The sequence below is a fragment of the Electrona antarctica genome (assembly GCF_951216825.1).
Source record: "Electrona antarctica genome assembly, chromosome: 3".
Taxonomy (NCBI): domain Eukaryota; kingdom Metazoa; phylum Chordata; class Actinopteri; order Myctophiformes; family Myctophidae; genus Electrona; species Electrona antarctica.
This window is the reverse complement of record NC_136808.1, coordinates 7,437,054-7,460,282: the sequence shown is the minus strand read 5'-3', so window position 1 is coordinate 7,460,282 and position 23,229 is coordinate 7,437,054. Positions and strand designations below refer to the sequence as shown.

General features: G+C 43.3%; 1 protein-coding gene across 1 annotated transcript in view; it reads left to right on the top strand.

The window, feature by feature from the left end:
- Nucleotides 1-23,229, top strand: part of large2 (LARGE xylosyl- and glucuronyltransferase 2) — a 367,952-nt gene that overhangs the window by 43,468 nt on the left and 301,255 nt on the right. Inside the window, exons 3-7 of the mRNA XM_079497940.1 lie at nt 10,150-10,382; nt 16,191-16,486; nt 17,666-17,748; nt 19,689-19,812; nt 22,685-22,856. Of these exons, the coding sequence (XP_079354066.1) occupies nt 10,283-10,382; nt 16,191-16,486; nt 17,666-17,748; nt 19,689-19,812; nt 22,685-22,856 (775 nt within the window). The 5' untranslated portion in view covers nt 10,150-10,282. The remainder of the gene's footprint in view (nt 1-10,149; nt 10,383-16,190; nt 16,487-17,665; nt 17,749-19,688; nt 19,813-22,684; nt 22,857-23,229) is intronic.

The window sequence follows — 23,229 nt, the reverse complement described above, 5'->3', positions numbered from 1 at the left end:
AGTGATTTTCAGCGATGATTTACGATTGTGTCTCCGGGCTATGGGATCCAGTATCAACTCAAATCTGCTATTTTTAAATAGGGATACTAGGGTTCAAGTGGTTTAAGGACCACTTTTAAGGACCTTGCTTAAACTTAGTTTTATATGCACTTATTGTATCTGAAATAAAGTTTATCTAAGGACAAAAGACTCGCCACTTTCCACCCACTCAACATCCCCCCCCCCCCCCCCACCCCATCAATTTACTTTCCTCACTAAATATACATGATTCATTAAATAGACATGATAAATAAGAAAACGGGTGAGAAAAGGGGAAAACAAACAAATGGCAATACAACGGCAATTTAAAATATATCTAAAAATCTAAATTAAAAGTAAATATAAAATGAGGCAAACGTGTTTCTCCATTGGTGCTATGTAATACAACAACAAGGTTCCATAGTTAATTTACCCTTAAAATATGTACACGGTCTTGTACCTTCGCACTTTTTTTTTTTACATTTTCCAATTATTTTTATGAACGAAATAAAACTGTTTTATGGTCACGATATATGGCTTTTATTGTCCCTGCTCCAATGGATGAGTTCAGCTCAAAACAGAATAGAAATATGCCATAATTTGGAGCCTGGGCAAGATGACATGACACAGCATCCCCACACCCCACGCATAACCAACCATGCACGTGCCCAGTCTGCACACACAATTTTAACACTTATTATTGTGTTGTCTTATACGCTTTGCCACCATGGGTATGTTTTGCACAGCAAGTATGTACAAAATCCCCTCTTCATCCCCCTCTCACACATGTGGGTTGTACTGTACGTGTGTGTATATGAGAGTGCACCAACGCAGTAGCAGAAGAATGAGGTCTTGTTGGCCAGAGGTGAACGGAGGCAGATGGAGGAGAGTTGATTATCTGTCTCCTCTCTTATCACCGTCTCTAATGGAGGAAGTACGGGCCTGATTGTGCCTTAATCAGCAGCGCTATCTCCCTCCCTGATTAGCACGGTGCTAAAAAGCACTTCAGTTTTTTTTGAATGGACATGTTCTCTCCTCTAAAGATGCTGGCCATTAAGGCCAGGGCACTGCATGCTCTCAGCACTTCATATTCTCCGCCCTCTGGGCTCTGCTCTGACTGACAGCTCTGTATTTTAGAGACAGAGATAGAGACACGTACGCCTCAGTTTGTTTAGTTTTTTCTTCCTTTCTTGCAGAAAGGCATGTCTGTGGCTTCGTTTGCAACTAGTAAAGTTATGCCTTATTTTACAGTTATGTGCCACCCACACATCTTCTGTCTGCCTGTCTGTGAGCCAAGCCCATTCCTTCAGCTCTGACTGGAGGACTTAGGCGCGATTCATACTCCTATTTTAGAGCCGAATAAAAGTCGGTTCGGCTCTGTAGAGCCTACAATGTGACGTCATTTGAGGTTCGGGGGGGGCGGGTACCGTCCTAAAGTCGGCTCTTTGGTGCTACTGAAAATTTCTGACGAGCCGAAATCATTTCGGCACTACAGCGGTAAAATAGGAGTATGAATTGGCCCTTAGTTAGTTGCTGTGAGAGTGAGGTCTATAGCCAACACCAACTCGGGATTCCTGGATCGCTGCCCTCCACATTTTCCTATCCAACATCAGAGCTCTTCAGTGCTGTCAGCCAAGCTGTCGCGCCGCAGCGACGTCTAACATAGGTGTTACGCTTCCTTCCCCCTCCTGGCTTTGCCCTGTGGTTGGCTCCCATGGGGTCAATTTACTTGCCTCAAGTTCTGGTTGCCTGACGCAGTGCCCTGCCAGCCTCATCCTTCTTCTCTCTCTGACTTTGTCCGTGACCCGTGGTATAGGTCCCCATAGAGGTCCACATTTCTGATGCAGTCCGTCCATGATGTGACACCTAGTGCCATTCGTAGCATTCTTGTGTAGACTCTTGTGTAGACTGGAGGACTGGGGGTGGGTTCGTAAACAGCCGTTTAACCCATTTTTGGCGGGAACCCCTTTTGGTGTTAGCATTATGTTATGCTTTAGCTATTGAAAAATAGCAGATCTACAAGCTCATAGCGCGCCACCGAGTGGCGCGCTACGAGCTTGTAGAACGACTGACATAGAAACATAGCTTTTTCAGAAAACTGTCGGGATGTAGAAGACATTTTTTAGAATCTGATCTCAGGTCAAAATGGGTTAATCCATATTCCCTTCTTCTCATATCTGTGCCAGTGGCGCAGCTATAGCTGACCCCTCTGCTTTTACAGCGACAATTACATCTCCAAAAGTGTAAATGTTTTGTGCTGCTGCTGCAGAATCAACAAAAGCTACCTATTAACCAATTTAGGCCTGACGTCAAAAAAAAAAAAAAAAGTCAGGACAGTTTTATTAAAAATATATGTTTCTATGTCAGTTGTTCTCAAACATATTCATGTCAAGGAACCCCAAATATATATGACATTGGCCGCCGACCCCCCATCTGAAAATATGTTGTTCCAGGGACCCTCTCGGTAGCAAATATTTGAGTTAAAAACTCGCTCTGAAAGAACATATATTCAAAGATTTCAGGCACATTTTCACGATTTTTCAAAAATAGCAGGCCTACAAGCTCGTAGCGCGCCACTCGGTGGCGCGCTACGAGCTTGTAGATCTGCTATTTTTCGATAGCTAAAGTATAACATAACGCTTGGTTAAAACACCAAAAGGGGTTCCCGCCAAAAATGGGTTAAAGTCCCTCTTTAGTAGCCCTGTCCCTCTCTTTTATATCCACTCTGGGTTTATGGGCATGGAAGGCTAAAAGGACCATACAGCTTCACAGCACAATGGGTTCCTCGCCTCGCCTCTCCTCGTCTCTCCTCGCCTCTTTTCACTCCTTTATCCTCTTCAGGCCTGACCTCAATTTTTTTTTTTTAAATCTTCTAAATCCTCCAGTTTTCTGAAATGAATATTTTCACGATTTTTCAAAAATAGCAGACCTACAAGCTCGTAGCGCGCCACTCGGTGGCGCGCTATGAGCTTGTAGATCTGCTATTTTTCAATAGCTAAATTATAACATAATGTTTAAAACACCAAAAGGGATTCCCGGCCAAAATGGGTTATTCCCTGTCTCAGCACCTTTCATTATTGCTAACAATCTACATTGTATACGTCGACCTCCCTGATCACCTCGTAAGACATCTATACCCAATTGTCTCGTATATACCGATAACTTTGGCCCAAATGCGTTTGCTTAAATCCAGAGTTGCTATCTTGCACTTAATAATGAAACATTCTCAAAAACATTTACTTTAGATGCATTAAAATGGAAATCGTATTGACGATGAAGCTTTATACTCTAGCCTCCTTTTCTTTTCTACAGGATGTGTCATTTTTATTCATTGCCCACATGCTTTACTGTAAGCCAGAGGCTTATTTAACCCACTTAGACCTGACCTAAAAAAAAAATCATCTAAATCCTGAGTTTTCTGAAATACCTAGGATCATTCTACATCAGTGGTTCTCAATATTTCATGTCAAGGACCACAGAAATGATATGTAATTGGCCACTGACCCCCCCCCCCCCCCCCCCCCCATCTGAAAATATGTAGTTCCAGGGACTCCCCAGAAGCAAAGATATGACTTAAAAACGTTCACTCTGAAATTCAAAGATGCACGCCACATTTTCACGATTTTTCAAAAAATAGCAGACCTACAAGTTCGTAGCGCGGCACTCGGTGCCGCCCTACGAGCTTGTAGATCTGCTATTTTTCAATAGCTAAAGCATAACATAATGCTTTAAAACACCAAAAGGGGGTTCCCACTTCCCACCCAAAATGGGTTAAAAAGGATGGTTACTGTGTGCTGTTTTGTTTCCACTGGGTGTCAATCACTTTGTGTTCCAGTTGCCAAGCCCACGCCTCCAAACAAACCCATAAGCTACAGTTAGGCCTAGAACCACAGTATACGTACGGCCTGTTCCTCCAGACATCTCTCCTTGTTATGCATTATGGCATTGTGTCAGGCGTGATTCTTTTGACCTCGGTTCAATCTAGGGCATTCACTTCTAGTCATTTTGACTAGTTGCCTAGTTTACTAGTCGACTAGTCGATTAGTTGTTTTAACTACCTATTATGTAAAAAAAAAAAAATATTAAAAAAAAAAAAAAAATTAATAAATATTTGTACATTTAAAAAACATTCAGAAACTGTGTACATTGGTGACTATAACTATAATCTACCTGATCTTGAGGCCTACAAAAAAATAAGAAATATATATTTTTTCTTATCAACTAGTCAACTAGTACCAACAAGGTCGACTAGTGGATTTACTAGTCGACTAGTAAACTAGTCGACTAGTTGCTTAATGCCCTAGTTCAATCTGGACATTGTTGAACTGCTTTGTGAAGCACTTACTTGTGCTCCCAAACTTAACATACTTTGTGAACTTTTGACTGTGCTTCGTTTTGAAACATTGTTGGATAAAACAGTTTCCATGTACCGTGGTCGTTGAAATGGAACTTTAACCCGTTCAGAACGGGAACCCCCTTTTGGTATTTTAAGCGTTATGTTTATACTTTAGCTATTTGAAAAATAGCAGATCTACAAGCTCATAGCGCGGCACCGAGTGCCGCGCTACGAACTTGGAGGTCTGCTATTTTTGAAGAATCCTTAAAATGTGCCTCAAATCTTTGAATATATACTGTATTCTTTTAGAGCGAACATTTTTTTAACTCAAATCCTGGAACAACATATTTTCAGACGGGGGGTCCGCGGGCCAAATACATTCTGGGGGTCCTTGACATGAAGAAGGTTGAGCACCGCTGACACAGAAACATAGGTTTTTCAAAAAGCTGTCAGGATTTAGAAGACTTTTTTTTTAAGAATCTGATCTCAGGTCAGGTCTAAATGGGTTAATAATGTTCTGTGCTTATTTTCTGGTGCAGTTTGACAGCTGGTCAAAATTAAAGTTGAACTTTTCCCCAGATCACACATAGTTTCTAACGTTGACACTTTTGGCACCGTGGGGGGGAAGAGCTGTCTTAACTGCTTGAACATAACCGTTCATCTATCCAGCAAGAAGATGAAGAGCCAAACCAGCAGTAACAAATAAAATAGCCTGTGGCCTCATTGTAACACAGCTTGGTAATAAATCATTATTGACAGTCTGCTGTACAGTATGTGTGCATATATATTATGCACGCACGCACGCACGCACGCACGCACGCACGCACGCACGCACGCACGTACCCGCACACGCACTCTGTTGTTAGCTGAACGTTCCATTCGGGTACTCTGGGATCAAACCTCACTGAGGTTAGGAAACTGTCTATTTCCACCTGAGTCACGATGAAAAGTCTGTGTTTGTGTCACTGAATGAGAGGCAAAGTGACAGCACAAAGTCAATTTACAATTTACAATTTAGGCATTTAGCAGACGCTCTTAATCCAGAGCGACTTACATTAGGCAAGAACAAAAGTATGGGAATACATCACATATATAAAATGCATTTATCAAGAAACATGCGTAAGCTAAGAACGTAACTAGAACATATCTATATAATGACACTATACATATTAAATATACATATATACTATACTATGCTATACATATGTACTATGATGTGCTATGACTACATACAATGCAATTATTGTGCTGTCTACATGACATGCTATAAGTCTGTTTCAAATGCAAAAAGTGCTATCTAAGGGGGTAGGATAAGTGCTATGGGCCATGATGGAGTCTGAAAAGGTGGGTCTTCAGACTACGGCGGAAGATTGGGAGTGATGCTGCAGTTCTGATTGCAACGGGGAGTGCATTCCACAGTTCCAAAGTCAACTGATGTATTATTTGATCTATGACTATTGACTATTTATTTGCTCCTCTCAGCAGCAGCTATTAGTTAGTTGCTGCGAGAGTGAGGTCTAGCCAAACACCAACTCGGGATTCCTGGATCGCTGCCCTCCACAGTTTCCTATCCAACGTCGGGTTCTTGAGCTCTGCAGTGTTGTTAGCCAAGCTGTCATATCATTCTTGTATTGCTGTAGACTCAGACCTCCAAGTTTCCCTGCTGGCGTCTGCATCCATTCTGTGTGTGTGACTGACTGTTGTCTAATTAAAGTCACGTGGGATTAATTAATAATGTTGTGATACAAAGACTCGAGTCCCGGTTCTAATCAGCCCGAGCATAATATGCATATGAAAGAAGGTGGGAAGTGGAGAGACGGTAAACGATGAAGACAGTGGAGGATGTGTGAAAGAGAGACAGAATCACACCACACTTTCAAGTACCACCATGTATGACGATGAGTTGATTTGGGCTAACATACCCCCCAGGCAGCCCGAGGCAGAGCAGCTCTTGTTATCGCAAGGGTAGTCTCTCTCTCTCTCTCTCGGACAGACTGTTGGCTCCGTTCAAAGGAAAAGAGGGCGCTCTTTTTCCTTTGTTTTGCCGATGGGTACCCAGATTGTCGCGAGGGCATCATATCAGAGGCTGTGTTGATAATAAGGGTAGCTTTCTGTTCTTCTGGACGGTCGTGTAGCCTCGGAAACCCAGATGTTTTTTTTCCAGGGAGAAAAAAAGTCTGGGTCCGAGTCCACTTCAATTCGGCATAGAGTAGCGCAAACATCTCTCACTCTCTGCTGATTTCTGGTCGCCTGCACCTTTGTTAAATTCACGCACACATGTACACACAAACACACACACACTCCTCTCTCTCTCTGTCGCTCTAAGTAATTAGTCTCATGTCCAGCAGCTGCGCATAGTTTCTCCCGGCGGATCCTACCGGGAGCTGCCTATGCCATAAAAAGCATAGGTGAGTTGAGTTCCAGGCTAACGGTCGTGTGACTCAGAGATGTGGAGGTCATTCCCAATGTGTCCAGTCGTGTTCGGATCTGGATACGAGGGTCAACATTGGCCGTCGCACCCCAAGACACAACAAACTGTGGCACTCTCTCTACGTCGGCTTTCACCTTTTATTTTATATATTTTATGGAGGGACAGACAGTAGGCTGACAGGAAATGGGGAGAGAGATGGGGGCGAAGACATGCAGTAAAGGCCGTCGGGATCGGGAGTCGAACCCGCGGCACACTGCCAGACTGGATTACCAGCCAAGGTGCCTGGACCACTGAGCCATGGCCCAGGCCCCAGTATCTTTCTTTAGTACGTCGTCCACGTAGGTAGGTGTGGGACGTCCTACTCGATCGATGCCCGATCGATGCTCATAGCAAGCTTGTAGGTCTGCTATTTTTGAAAAATCGAAGAACCACTGACATGGAAACATAGCTTTTTCAGAAAACTGTCAGGATGTAGAAGACATTTTTAGAATCTGATCTTAGGCCTTTGTCACTGTAGTGTAGGCGGCTGCTCACGGCAACAGTCAAGGAAATCATTGTTTTACTATGTTGATTCTCTCTGTGAATGTTACCTCGATACCAGACTGATATGAATGACGGAGCGTTGCTTTGGACGATCGGATCAGTTCCATGCGGTGCTTGGGTTTTCTGTCATATCCAAATAACAATCTCATTTTACAACTAAACGGTATACACTAAGGAACGTTTCTGTATACACCGATGTGAGAAATACACAATGCAGTTTCTCGATCCACATTCGATCAGCACTGCACTAGTTTGATGGTTTGACCTAATATGAGTTTGACAGTCATTTCGGGAAGGCGGCCGTGATGTTGCGCACGACAGACCCTCAATTGCAAAATATTTCCTTTTAACCGAAGTACTTGAAATACTGAAATGCTTTGTGTTCAATCTTTGTATACTTGTATTCATCAATACGCTCTTTAGTAAGTATCTGTGTGACAACCTCTCAGCTACAATACAACATCTTCTAACCCAGGGGTTCTCAACGTTTTTGGCCGGGGACCCCCGGAAATGCTTTGGCAATGTCTCGGGACCCCCGCCCCCTCCCGACTCCCGAAATTGACTGCTACAATAACCTTAAACCATTTTGGGCGGGAACCCCTTTTGGTGTTTTAAGCATTGTTATAATTTAGCTATTGAAAAATAGCAGATCTACAAGCTCATAGCACGCCACCGAGTGGCGTGCTATGAGCTTGTAGGTCTGCTATTTTTGAAAAATCGTGAAAATATATATATATATATATATATATATATATTTTTTTTTAAATAATTTGGGGACCCCCTAAAATAATTTGGCGACCCCCCGAGGGGTCGCGACCCACGGGTTGAGAACCCCTGCTGTGACAACCTCTCAGCTACAATACAACATCTTCTAACCGAGTCCCCACTCACTGTCCCCTTTTCTCTCTGTCAATCTGCGTTCCACGCGCCCGCCATCCTTTGCTCTTCTATTCACTCCTTCAAGGTGATTAAGACTCTGCTTTGTGTGATGGTCTGTGTTTATTTCTCAATCGTGACTACCTCGTTGTTCGTCATTGCTTTATGTGTGTCTCTGCAGTTTTGAAGTGCATAGCAGCCACTATATGCCAGTATGAACTGTAGTGGGGGTCAGGGAAGCTCTGATATATACCACATAATAACGCTAACAATGTTTAAAGCAAATACAGGCTACCAAATGAACCCATTCAGGGCGGGAACCCCTGTTGGTGTTTTAAGCATTATGTTGTACTTTTAGCTATTGAAAACATTTTGAGTGGTGTAAACCACTCCTACAACTGGCTTTGTTAGTGCAGAAAAAATGAGCATGGTTGCTATGTTCACCCTGTTCACCCGGGTGTGATTTCTGTGGTGTAAACCACTCCTACAACTGGCTTTGTTAGTCTGTGCAGAAAAAATGAGCATGGTTGCTATGTTCACCCTGTTCACCCGGGTGTGATTTCATTACGTCAGACATGATTTCATTACGTCAGACAGGCTATATTACACCACTCAGTTCACACGGGTGTGATTTTTTTTTAAATCGTGAAAATGTGGCGCAAATCCCTGGAACTACATATTTTCAGATGGGGGCTTGGCGGCCAAATACCTAATTTTTGGGGTCCTTGACATGAACCACTGATATAGAAACATGGGTTTTTTCAGATTTAGAAGATATTTTTGTAGAATCGGCTTCAGGTCTAAATGGTTTAACAATCCCTTTCAAAACATAATTTTCTGTTTTTACAACATAGCTTGAAAGATTTATTTATTGGGTTAGAATAGCTTGACGAGGCTACTTTCCTGTAAGTGGTATATCTCTGTACACACATTTTGTGCCCAAGACGTCCACAGACGTCCTGGGAATTACCGCTATGTGGTGCCCAGGGCACCTGTGGACGTCTTTACAAAAAAAAAAACAAAAAAAAAACATATTTTTATTTTATTTTTTTTGTGATTTTTATAAAAAATAAAAAATGTCAAAAATAACATTGGGCACCCTGGGTCACTATTTTGAAAATGTTGAAAGGGCACACAAAGTGGGCACTTCTTCTCACGTGTCATCAACAGCTGCAGCTAATACAATTAATACGGAGTATGCTTGATTTAGGTCGTGTACCAGATAGCACACGGACGGTGACACACTATCATCAATTATCATGAGCGCTTGCTCTTTTGAATATCTAAATCAACTCAAGTCCTTATTCCCGCGATCAATTGTTCTCCTCATTAATTCACATAGCAACTACTATACTGTCTATACTGCATTGACAGAGTAGCTTGGCAACACTGGTGCGGTGACAGTTTTAGTCATAGTCTTTTGAATAGTTTTCATTTAGTTTGAGTCTCATTTTAGTCAGCCGGAATGTTTTACTCTAGTTTTTGGCGATTTTAGTCGACCAAATCTACGGTTGATTTAGTCGACTAAAGTGTATTTTGGCGGGCCTTGATGCCGCCGTAATGAATGTTTTTACACTTGATCTACAAGCTCACGTTGTGAGCTTGTAGATCTGCTATTTTCAGCATGCAACCAAGTGTAAAGTGACTTATACTGGATATCTTGTCCACTAGTCCCTTCCTAACATTTTAGTCTAGTTTGTCAGTGGAAAAAAAGGTAGTCAACGAACATTTTTCGTCTTAGTTTTAGTCGACGGAAGAAAATCAACACTGGAAACTAGATGGTAGACATCACACACATTCGGTAGACATCACACACATTCACACACCTTGCGCAATATTTGCGCGAGGTGTGTGGATTCTTCACTGCCAGAAGGGTCCACCATAGTGTACCAGAGCTCAGTTGTGACGGATGGTCTCCTGTGTTTTCTTTCTCTTCTGTCCATAGCTCAGATGAGAGGATGCTGCAGGGAGCCACAGAGGGACTACTGAGCCCCACCTGCCAGTGACCTCCCTTCCTCTCCCTGACCCCTGACCCCGGAGCTCTGCGCCCCCCCACCCGTCGTCCCCTCCCCACCACCATGCAGCTGCTGTGCCGCGGGCGCGTCAAGCTGCTCCTGGCGTCCCTCACCGCCGTCGTCCTCGTCACCTGGCTGTACCTGCTGGCTGGCAACATGGAGAGTGAGTACTGTGAGCTCTGACTTTTAACCCATTTTGGGCGGGGACCCCTTTTGGTGTTAGCATTATGTTATGCTTTAGCTATTGAAAAATAGCAGACCTACAAGCTCGTAGCGCACCACCAAGTGGCGCGCTACGAGCTTGTAGGTGTGCTATTTTTTAAAAATCGAAGAACGACTGACATAGAAACATAGCTTTTTCAGAAAACTGTCAGGATAGAGAGGGGCCTTCCGCCAATCATGATCGAGCGGGGGCGGGCCTTGGTGTGCGTGCGTGCTGTTGGCCTGTTGCCCCCCCCCCCACTGTAGTGCGTGCATGTGCACATGTTACCGGGGAGTACCGGGGGGTTTTTCCAAATCAACCAAATCACTGAATGCTCCTTTAATAAAGCTTCATTAAATAAGACAATACTCATGTACCGAGCAAATACACAGTGTGCGCGTGTACCTTATCGCTTTCATTAAAATTGATGATAACATTGTAATAACTTATGAAACTACATGATTTTCGCCATTTCAGTAATGGCGTGGCAATAAATGTTCCACAAATGTGATAGATAGAGCCCCATAAATCGCACACATTCTCCTATTAATATATGACGCTTAGACTGACATATTTAGTTGGTATAATCTCAGGGTAAACCTCTTTTGCCTCTTGTGTGCTCCAGTTAATGAGTGTCTAAAATACACACACACACGCACACACGTGTGCGCGTGCACGCTCGTGCACACTGATGACTGACGGGCTGCTGTGCAGCGTAACCATTTTAGCTCAGAGGAACTATAGGACGAGTGACTTGGGTTTTCAGACAGCTTGAGCGCTTTCGGCAAGCAGCACTACAATCCTTACACACAAACAGGCATTAAGCCATTTTGGGTGGGAACCCCTTTTGGTGTTTTAAGCATTATGTTGTACTTGAGCTATTGAAAAATAGCAGATCTACAAGCTCGTAGCGCGGCACCGCTACGAGCTTGTAGGTCTGCTATTTTTGAAAAATCGTGAAAATGTTTGAATATATATATTCTTTCAGAGCGAACCTTTTGAATTCAAATCTTTGCTTCTGGGGGGGTCGTCCCTGGAACAACATATTTTCAGATGGGGGGGTCGGCGGCCAATTACATATAATTGTGGGGGTCCTTGACATGAAAATGTTTGAGAACCACTGACATGGAAACATAGGGTTTTTCAGAAAACCGTCAGGATTTAGAAGACATTTGTAGAATCGTTCCCAGGTCAAAATGGGTTTTTAAGCAGCACTGCAATCCTTTACACACACACAAACAGGCATTTGATATTGCTAACGTGCGGTATCTATGTCCTCATGGTGTCTGTCTGTCTGTCTGTTTGTGAAAACTATCTTCCATGCCCCCCACCCCCCCCAGTGGGTTGAGTTTCTCTATATACTGTAAGAGGAGGCGATGTTTCAGCCACCGCCCCCCTCCTCTCTATACCTCTGCTTTCTCTTTCTCTCTCGCTCTCTCCTTTCTGAGGGAGGGTGGAAACATTCCCGGTGTCAGCTACTATGTGCGTGCGTGCGTGCGTGTGTGCGTGCGTGCGTGCGAGAGCGAGATGGTATAGGAGACTATGAATTGAAAGTACAGGAGCAGATTGTAAAGTGTGTTTCAAAGTAAGTTCCCATAAGACACGTGCTTTAGATTGTAAAGTGTGTTTAGTTCGCAACCATTCCTGTGTTCTGGGCTGCAAATGTCTTTGATTAACCCATTTTGGGCGGGAACCCCTTTTGGTGTTAGCATGGTGTTATGCTTTAGCTATTGAAAAATAGCAGATCTACAAGCTCATAGCGCGCCACCGAGTGGCGCGCTATGAGCTTGTAGGTCTGCTATTTTTGAAAAATCGTGAAAATGTGCCTCAAATCTTTGAATATATATTATTTCAGAGTTTCAGTTTTTAACTCAAATCTTCTGGAGAGGTCCCCTGGAACAACATATTACATATAATTTTCGGGGTCCTTGACATGGAATATTGAGAACCACTGATATACGGTAGAAACATGAGGTTTTTCAGAAAAAATGGACATTTTTAAAATTTCGATGTCAGGCCTAAATGGATTAAACACATGCAACTGGGTGAGAACGTGTGAGTCTATGGGTCCGCTACGCGAGTGTGGAATCGCCTTCGCGGTCGACACACGGCAACTCGTGTCTCTCTCTCTCTCGTGGCTCAGGTTCTCTTGAGACGGCGCCCCTCCGTCTAAAACTGTACTTTATCCCCCGCTACTAGTAGGAGGGGGGGGGGGGGGGGGGGGGGGGTGACCATTTACTACAAGCGCGAATGTGATTCTGTACTCTAGCGTCTGCTACTAGGCTATCGGCCTCTACACGTCTCACCAAGAGAGCCAGCTGGAGGAAATGGAAGGTAACGAAGTCTCCTGACTTGTCATTACTAGTATACAGCACACCAGGGGTTCTCCACCTCTCCCATTTAGGCCTGACGTCGGAATAAATAAAAAGTCTTCTGAAAGAATATATATATATAAGATTTGTGCCACATTTTCACGATTTTTAAAAAATAGCAGACCTACAAGCTCGTAGCGCGCCACTCGGTGGCGCGCTACGAGCTTGTAGATCTGCTATTTTTCAATAGCTAAATAATGCTTAGTTAAAACACCAAAACGGGTTCCCGTCCAGAATGGGTTATTATTATCGTGAGACATGGCCAAAGCCCAAAGCATTTGTGCCGAAAGCACAAATGAGCTGGCCAAGATGTATGGAGAACCGAGATGACTGGAGACGCCGCTGGAGGGCTACGTCTGAGGACGACGTAATAGAGAGGGAGAGATTTCCGGGGGGGGTCTCCACTCCAGCCAAAAACGTTGAGAACCGGGCCTGGCCTGCAGTACACAGTGGGAGTTGGTGTTTGGTGTGTACTAGTACATGCGTGTTCAGATGAGTGTAGTTACCTGTGTGTCATTTCATATGCGTTACATTTAATTATTTCATTAAAGGCTATAATTTCACTTTAACCCGTTCTGGACGGGAACCCCTTTTGGTGTTTTAACTAAGCATTATGTTATACTTCAGCTATTGGAAAATAGCAGATCTACAAGCTCGTAAGCGCGCCACCGAGTGGCGCGCTTACGAGCTTGTAGGTCTGCTATTTTTGAAATATCGTGAAAATGTGCCTCAAATCTTTGAATATATATTCTTTCCGAATACTTTTTTTAAATTTCGACATCAAGGCCTAAATGGGTTAAAACACTTTCTTCTGGGGGTCATTTTCACGTCTACATTGGCTTTTGTGTGCACCCCCCATGCTGTCTGGAAAAAACTACCTGGGGTGCACACAACAATATTAAGTGAAATTCCGCTTTAAATGTCAAAAAAGCAAAAGCACAATTCATTTCACTTCAGCACAATTTCATTGTTTGGAATGGAAGAAGTACATGTAGGTCCTGTTTATATTAAGACAATCCAATATATCTGCTGTTATGATTCATGGTGTTATTATAAATAGCATGTCACGACTTTAACACATGCAGGAGGATGTGTTAGCCCACAGCACCACCACTACACAGTGAGTGAGCCTAGAGCAGTCATAATAGGTCATATTATAAATATATATGTTTTTTAGTTTTAGTCACATTTTAGTCACCTGGAATGTGTTAACCCATTTTGACCTGGGAACGATTCTATGAATTTCTTCTAAATCCTGACAGTTTTCTGAAAAAGCTGTGTTTCTATGTCAGTGGTTCTTCGATTTTTCAAAAATAGCAGATCTACAAGCTCGTAGCGCGCCACTCGGTGGCGCGCTATGAGCTTGTAGATCTGCTATTTTTCAATAGCTAAAGCATAACATAATGCTAACACCAAAAGGGGTTCCCGCCCAAAATGGGTTAATTAGTGTTGGTTTAGTTTTAGTCGACTAAATCTCATGAGATTTTAGTCGACTAAATCTACAGGGGATTTAGTCGACTGAAATGTATTTTGGCGGGCCTTGATGCCGTCTTTTTTTTTTTTTTTTTTTTTTTTACTTTTAATAACAATAAAGCTTTATTTATATACAGCACCTTTCAAGAACAAGGTCACAAAGTGCTGAACAACCAGAGCATAGAACATATCACGGATCAAAAAGGCAACGGTACAATACAAAACACCATATAATGGCACAGCAGTGGGTGACGGATAAGAAAGGTGAAAAATACATGAGAAAATACATAGAAATCACAACGAAATGGGTCTTCAGGAGTGATTTAAAACATCACCATCAAACAGCATCTTATCCCATTTTGGGCGGGAACCCCTTTTGGTGTTGGCATTGTTATGCTTCAGCTATTGAAAAGTAGCAGATCTACAAGCTCATAGCGCGCCACTCGGTGGCGCGCTATGAGGTCTGCTATTTCTGAAAAATCGAAGAACGACTGACATAGAAACATAGCTTTTTCAGAAAACTGTCAGGATGTAGAAGACATTTTTAGAATCTGATCTCAGGTCAAAATTGGTTAAACTGTATAACCAAGGCGATAACTGGAACATCTCTCTCTCTCTCTCTCTCTCTCTCCGTCTCTGTCTCTGACTCTGTCTCTCTCTCTCTCTCTCTCTCTCTCTCTCTCTCTCTCTCTCTCTCTCTCTCTCTCTCTCTCTCTCTATGTCTGTCTCTGTCTCTGTCTCTGTCTCTCTCTCTTTCTGTCCCTCTCCCTGTCTCTGTCTCTCTCTCTGTCTCTGTCTCTCTCTGTCTCTGTCTCTCTCTGTCTCTCTCTCTCTCCGCTCCCTGTCTGAGGAGCAGCTGGCCCACAGCTGAAGTGAGGCACTTAGGGAATGTTCCCGCTCTCATCTGTTAGTGAGAAAAGAAAAGAGAGCGAAAGTGAAATCATGGAGTGAAGTGAGATTAGGAGCTCGTGACACCTGCTGTAATGTTGCGTTCACACGGGCAGATTAAAACGATGCAGTCTACCATTCATTGTCAATGGAAGCCAGCGTCATGACGATGCAAAGATACAGTCTTCCATTCATTGTCAATGGAAGCCAGCGACATGACGATGCAAAGATACGGTCTATCATTCATTGTCAATGGAAGCCAGTGACATGACGATGCAAAGATACAGTCTACCATTCATTGTCAATGGAAGCCAGCGACATGACGATGCAAAGATACAGTCTACCATTCATTGACAATGGAAGCCTGCAGCGACATGACGATGCAAAGATACAGTCTACCATTCATTGATGGCTAGCCGGCGTATCTGTGTATCAAATTGTGAAAATATAATAAATAATAATAATATGCCTAATAATAAAATGATTGAAAACTAGTGTATTGTCTGCACGTGCTGCTTGCTTATGTTATGGACATACATACTGTTGACTTTTACAACTTTGTCATGAGTAATTCAACAAAAAATACTTAACTCGCACAAATAAATTGCATTAAACAGTGCTGCCGGGCGGGCGCAACCGCTCCGTCATTTAGATATCCATCCATCCAGCCATCTTCAACCGCTTATCCGTAGTCGGGTCGCGGGGGCAACAGCTCCACCAGAGAGCTCCAGACTTCCCTCTCCAGAGCAACATTAGTGACTTCCTCCTGGGGGATCCCGAGACGTTCCAAGGCCAGTGAGTCGATGTATTTCCTCCAACTGCGCCTTGGTCTGCCCCGGGGTCTCCTCCCAGTGGGACGTGCCTCGAGGACCTCCCTAGGGAGACGCCCGAGAGGCATCCTAACCAGATGCCCGAACCACCTATATGCTACAGAAACAGGAGATCGGCACCTGCCCTGTGGGCCTCATGGCTCAGCAAGGCTTACCACTTACTCATCCACTCTTAACTAGTCTCTCTCTCTCCTCTCCTCCCCTAGACGGACGATCGCTCCTCCTGGCACCGTGTCTGGCCGACTCCCCGGCAACCGGGCTCCTAGAGCGGGCCGTCCTGGAGTCTCGGGTGCGAGAGGTCGAAGAGGAGAACCGCCGGATCCGGCTGCAGCTCAGCCAATCACAGCAGGGCAGGGCCCAGCAAGCTCAGCCCGACGGCAACTACGGCAACCAGCAGTGGGGGGCGTCGGCCGACACCGGGCCGGAGGACGCCGAGAACACGGCGGAGGAGAGGAACAACCACACGGAGTGTCCCCGCTCGCCCACCGTCCAGAAGTGTGAGGTCAGTGGTGGTCACAGTGTGGCTTCAGCTGCTTGGTGGACATACAACGGTCCTGCGTTTAAATAGAGCACCGAAGTCTGGCGTCACTTTCAGTAGAGGGCGCCAGTCCACAGGTTCATGTATTTTTTTTTATTTGCATTGAAATCCCCATAGGGGGATTTTTGGTCTGTGTTCTTATATGAAGATATTTCAAACAATGCAATACTGCCTCATCAAAGTTGGTGTTGAGACTTTATAAATGGTTGTCAATTACTTGCATGAGAGGGGGAGATGGGGTGGAGTTAGCTGCTTTAGCAGACAGTCTGAGGGTCCAATGGAGCTAAGAGGTTTTTTTCCGAAGCGCTTTTTAATACTTTTCAGTTTTCATTGGTTCAATTGTTTTTTAACCAACACACAGACTGTGTGTTCAATAGCATTGATTTATGGAAAAGAAAGGTGGTTTCCTCCCAACAGCAACGATATGCAATATAATAGCATAATAATAATTGGGGAATGCTAATATTTTAGAATTGTTTTAACCCATTTTGACCTGAGATCAGATTCTAAAAATGTCTTCCACATCCTGACAGTTTTCTGAAAAAGCTATATTTCTATGTCGGTGGTTCTTCGATTTTTCAAAAATAGCAGATCTACAAGCTCATAGCGCACCACCGAGTGGCGCGCTATGAGCTTGTAGATCTGCTATTTTTCAATAGCTAAAGCATAACATAATGCTAACACCTAAAGGGGTTCCCGCCCAAAATGGGTTAAAACTTCTGGAACAGTATATTTGGGCATAAAAGAGACACAGACAGATGGGTGGAACGGGTACTCTCTGACACGGGTATACAACGGGTATTGCATAGACGGGTTCATCCCATTTTGGGCGGGAACCCCTTTTGGTGTTAGCATTATGTTATGCTTTAGCTATTGAAAAATAGCAGATCTACAAGCTCATAGCGCGCCACCGAGTGGCGCGCTACGAGCTTGTAGGTCTGCTATTTTTTGAAAAATGACTGACAACTGACATAGAAACATAGCTTTTTCAGAAAACTCAGGATGTAGAAGACATTTTTAGAATCTGATCTCGGGTCAAAATGGGTTATTGTACTCTTTGCGAAGCTACTCCATGGCAGCCTTCACTCACTCACTACTAAATCTAACACATAACCCTTGTTGTGTCTTGTCCTGTCTGTGCAGTTGATCCACGTAGCGTGTGTCTGTGCCGGTCACAATGCCAGCCGAGACGTGGTCACTCTGGTCAAGTCTATCCTCTTCCACAGGTGAGAACCTCTCATAAGCAACGCATCCTCTCCCCACCCACACACCCACCCACACACAGACGCATAGAATGATGCATAGTGTTGTTACATAACCTGTGCATGACGTGCAGTGCACGACGCGTGCATTGTGCAAGTGTAGAACGCAATCCATTCCAGTTCATATGCAGAGCATTATAATAAAATAAAAAATCACACCCGTGTGAAGTGAGGGGCGCTCTTATCATCTTACAACATCGAAACATTGAAACAACGATACAACATTACAAAACAACATTACAAAACGAACGCAGACAAAACCAACATTAAACTCTGTTCGTTGTCAATGGCATTTAATGTTTGTGTTGGTGACAAAACCAACATTAAACTCTGTTCATTGTCTATGGCATTTAATGTTTGTGTTGGTGACAAAACCAACATTAAACTCTGTTCATTGTCAATTGCATTTGATGTTTCTGTTGGTGACAAAACCAACATTAAACTCTGTTCATTGTCAATGGCATTTGATGTTTGTGTTGGTGACAAAACCAACATTAAACTCTGTTCATTGTCAATGGCATTTGATGTTTGTGTTGGTGACAAAACCAACATTAAACTCTGTTCATTGTCAATGACATTTGATGTTTGTTCAAGGAACATTAAACCTGTATATAGGAGGGACTGGCGCCCCTCAACAATAGCATTGATTCAAAGTGCCATGCTAACTAAAATGTAGTTAAAATAATAGTGAGAAAGACAAGAAGAATCCCTATTCTGGCGTGAACCTTGACGTTGTTAGCTTGTGGATCAGCTGTTTTCTTCAGAGATTTGGAGTACGAGAAAAAAAGTACAGACTCCTTGGGGAAATCCGGTCAACAAAGTTTAGGCCTGACCTCGAAATTTAAAAAGATTCTTCTAAATCCTCCAGTTTTCTGAAATAAATATTTTCAAGATTTTTCAAAAATAGCAGACCTACAAGTTCGTAGAGCGCCACTCGGTGGCGCGCTATGAGCTTGTAGATCTGCTATTTTTCAATAGCTAAATTATAACAATGTTTAAAACACCAAAAGGGGTTCCCGCCCAAAATGGGTTTTAAGTGGTTAAAGAAATTGAACAGTACATGATTCCTGCCTTCTCTCTCTCTCTCTCTGTTGGGTTTAGGGATGAGACGATAACCGCTATTATCGTTTATTGTGATGATATAAAAAAAAGCTCACAGTAAATCCTATCATGGAGATTTGAATGTGTCATGAAATTGTCCTCCGTCATACACTAGGACGAATTAGATTTAGTTCAGTTGCAAATTCAGCACCTCTTAAACCCTTTATACTTTACTAAAATACTATACTATTAAACCCTTTTATACTAAAACTGACCTGTAAAGAGTGCACTTTCTCATTCCACACGCAACACGTCGTGAGCTTGTAGATCGGCTATTGTTGACGAACCTTCCCTGCGGAATAGAGATTCTGGGGGTGGGGAGTGTTTGCCATTTTAAGTTTTAAGCATATTTTGATTATCACGATGATATTGTTAGTCGCATTTATTTTGGCCACAATAATCGTGACATGTAATTTTCATATCGTCCCGCCCCTAGTTGGGTTAACCCATTTTGGGCGGGAACCCCTTTTGTGTTAGCATTATGGTATGCTTTAGCTATTGAAAAATAGCAGATCTACAAGCTCATAGCGCGCCACCGAGTGGCGCGCTACGAGCTTGTAGATCTGCTATTTTTTAAAAATCGAAGAACGACTGACATAGAAACATAGCTTTTTCAGAAAACTGTCCTTTTCAAACAGACATTTTCAGAATCTGATCTCAGGTCAAAATGGGTTAATTCACATCACTTTTAATGTCGTTTCATCAAGTGGAAAGAGCTACATTTGCACACTCCTATTTTTCTCCCTTTCTCTCCTGTTCATCTCTCCCCTCCATCCTCCCGTCCCTCTCGTTCTCATCTCCAGGAGGAACCCGCTCCACTTCCACTTCATCACGGACACGGTGGCTCATCGCATCCTGAGCTCTCTGTTTGAGTCATGGATGGTTCCCTCTGTGCAGGTCAGCTTCTACGACGCAGACGAACTCAAGGTGAGGCCCCCGGCCGGCCCCGTCGCCTACGGAACACTCCAAAGGCACCCTCTTGTTCTGAAGTGTGACGCAAATATATTTGGTCACCACAGATGTCACTGCAGTATTCATTCTGTTAACCCATTTAAGGCCTGACGTCTTCTAAATCCTGACACTTTTCTGAAATACCTATGTTTCTATGTCAGAGGTGCTCAATATTTCATGTGAAGGACCCCCAACAATGATATGTATTTTGCCGCCGACCCCCCCATCTGAAAATATGTAGTTCCAGGGACACCCCAAAAGCAAAAATTTGTGTTAAATTGTTCGCTCGGAAAGAATATATATTCAAAGATTTGCGCCACATTTTCACGATTTTTCAAAAATAGCAGACCTACAAGCTCGTAGCGCGGCACCGAGTGCCGCGCTACGAGCTTGTAGATCTGCTATTTTTCAATAGCTAAAAGTATAACAAAAGGGGTTCCCGCCCAGAAAGGGTTTTATCAAAAGGGGAAAAAGTTCAAAACACAAAACATTTCGGGGCAGATTTTCTTCCGAGTTCCTGCAAACCAATGCAGGTTAATCTCAGCACGCTTTACAGAGCAAAGTGACTGGCATGCCATTTGCAGAGTCATCAGAGAAAATGGCTCGTGACATAATGTGTGTCTGCGTAAAACACCCACACATCTGCGTCAGATACTACCCAGTTGCGATAATGTGCATGTATGTGTGCAAGAACACGCTCACACGTATGTACTCCGTCTGACAGTGTGTGGTGTTGTGTGTCAGTGTTGTTTTTGGCAGCACATTTTTATTTTAGTTTTAGTCATAGTCTCTTGAATAGTTTTCATTTAGTTTTAGTCACATTTTAGTCACCCGGAATGTTTTAGTGTTAGTCTAGTTTTAGTCGACTAAATGTCATACGATTTTAGTCGACTAAATCTACAGTTGATCTAGTCGACTAAAATGTATTTTGGCGGGCCTTGATGCCGTCGTAATGGCTGATTTTACACTTGCTGACGCGTTGTGAGCTTGTAGATCGGCTATTTTCAGCATGCAGCCAAGTGTAAAATGACTTATACTGGATCTCCTGTCCACTAGTCCCTTCCTAACATTTTAGTTTTTATCTGTTGACGAAATTGTCAGTATATTTAGTCTTGGGTTTTAGTCATCGTAGCTTAGTTTTCATTTAGTTTCCATGTCGTTTTCGTCAGTGGGAAAAAAGGTAGTCGACGGACATTTTTCTAGCAGATCTACAAGCTCATAGCGCGCCACCGAGTGGCGCGCTATGAGCTTGTAGGTCTGCTAGGTTCCAGTCGTCAAAAACAACACTGGGTACCGTGTCACTACTTCCAGTGCTATAGAATGGGCTCCAGTGTCAGACAAGTGTCTTGACATTCTGTCAGCGGGTTCTCTCTCTCTCTCTCTCTCCACCCAACCTGTACCTCCTCGTCTCCTCCTCCTCCGCCTCCTCCATCGCTCAGATTCACTGGCGTCGTCGCATCATCACATTCTCTTCCCTCACAGTCGCTGCTGCTGTGAACAATAGTCCTTTGTTGCTTCCTCTCAAAACGTCTCAACCCACTCCTCTTCATGTAGTCCATCCGTGAATGGAAGAGAGAATACATACCGGCCTCTAACCCGTTCTGACCTGAGATCAGATTCTAAAAATGTCTTCTACATCCGACAGTTTTCTGAAAAAGCTATGTTTCTATGTCAGTGGTTCTTCGATTTTTCAAAAATAGCAGACCTACAAGCTCGTAGCGCGCCACTCGGTGGCGCGCTATGAGCTTGTAGATCTGCTATTTTTCAATAGCTAAAGCATAACATAATGCTAACACCAAAAGGGGTTCCCGCCTAAAATGGGCTAAGCTGATTATGCTCGCAGATGATGATGCACTTGTGCTGATTCAAATTACAATGAACCGAGAGAATTAATTAACACAGGCACTATTTGCTCCATTCACGTTGAAAGAAAGAAAGAATTTAGTGCGAGCCAGCGCGTTTGAAGCTTTAGATTTTTCTTTTGCATTCCTGCCATGCCGGCCCTGACTAATGAAAACCACTGGTGTTTTTGCGGTATTGCTGGCCTTGGTTTACATAAAGCAAACATTTGGGGGGCGGAGGGGGGGGGGGGGGGGGGATAATTGTCACTACAGCACAAAATGTATATTAAAGGGTTTAACTTACAAATGAAAGTGATTGCATTATATAAACCAAAATGTGCATTACATTACTTTATACAGCTTGTGAGCATGATCCAATCGTCTGAAGCCAAATGATTGCCCTCTTAAACCATTCTGGGCGGGAACCCCCTTTTGGTGTTTTAAGTATTATGTTATGCTTTAGCTGTTGAAAAATAGCAGATCTACAAGCTCGTAGCGCGACAAGAGCTTGTTAGTCTGCTATTTTAGAAAAATCGTGAAAATGTGGCGCAAATCTTTGAAGATATATTCTTTCAGAGCAAACGTTTTTAACGTTTTTTCAGATGGGGGTCGGCGGCCAATTACATATATATTGTCCACTCATAGACATGAAAATGTTTGAGAACGACGATAGAAACATGAGGTTTTTCCAGAAAACTGTCATGATTTAGAAGATATTTTGTAGAATCGTCCTCGGGCCTAAACGAGTTAACGGAAAATAACTATGTCAAGATTATCTAATTCAAATCACAGTTACAGTTTTTTAAACGCACTGAGTAGTATTTTTGTTACTAGGGCAGCAGTTTCTTCCTAAGCTGTCGAGGGTGTAATGCTGCCTGTTTAAACATTATCCACCTTTCCACTATTCCTTCAAATAACATGCCAAAATATTGGCTTTTTTCTTTTTTTTGTCAGCCCATGGGTGGTTTTTAACAGTGAGTGCATTTCTTCTCCTGGTCTATTTTTAGTCGGAGGTGTCGTGGATCCCCAACAAGCACTACTCGGGGATCTACGGCCTGATGAAGCTGACCCTCACCAAGGCCCTGCCCTCCGACCTGTCGAAGGTCATCGTCCTGGACACGGACATCACCTTCGCCACCGACATCGCAGAGCTCTGGGGCATTTTCACCAAATTCACTGGTACGTACAACCACTTGGACGTTTATGTTTGGGGGGAAAAAAAGCATGTTGAATTTTGAAAATACAAACATTTATTGCTAAACTATATTAACCCATTTTGAGCGGGAAACCCTGTTGGTGTTTTAAGCATTATGTTATACTTTAGCTATTGAAAAATAGCAGATCTACAAGCTTGTAGGTCTGCTATTTTTGAAAAGTCGTGAAAAAGGGGCCGCAAATATATTTATTTAATATATTTCAGAGCGAATATTTTTAACTAAAATATTGGCTTCTGTGGGGTACCTGGAACTACATATTTTCAGATGGGGCTCCGTGGCCCAATAGAGATAATTCTGGGGGTCCTTGACATGAAAAAGGTTGAGCACCACTTGAC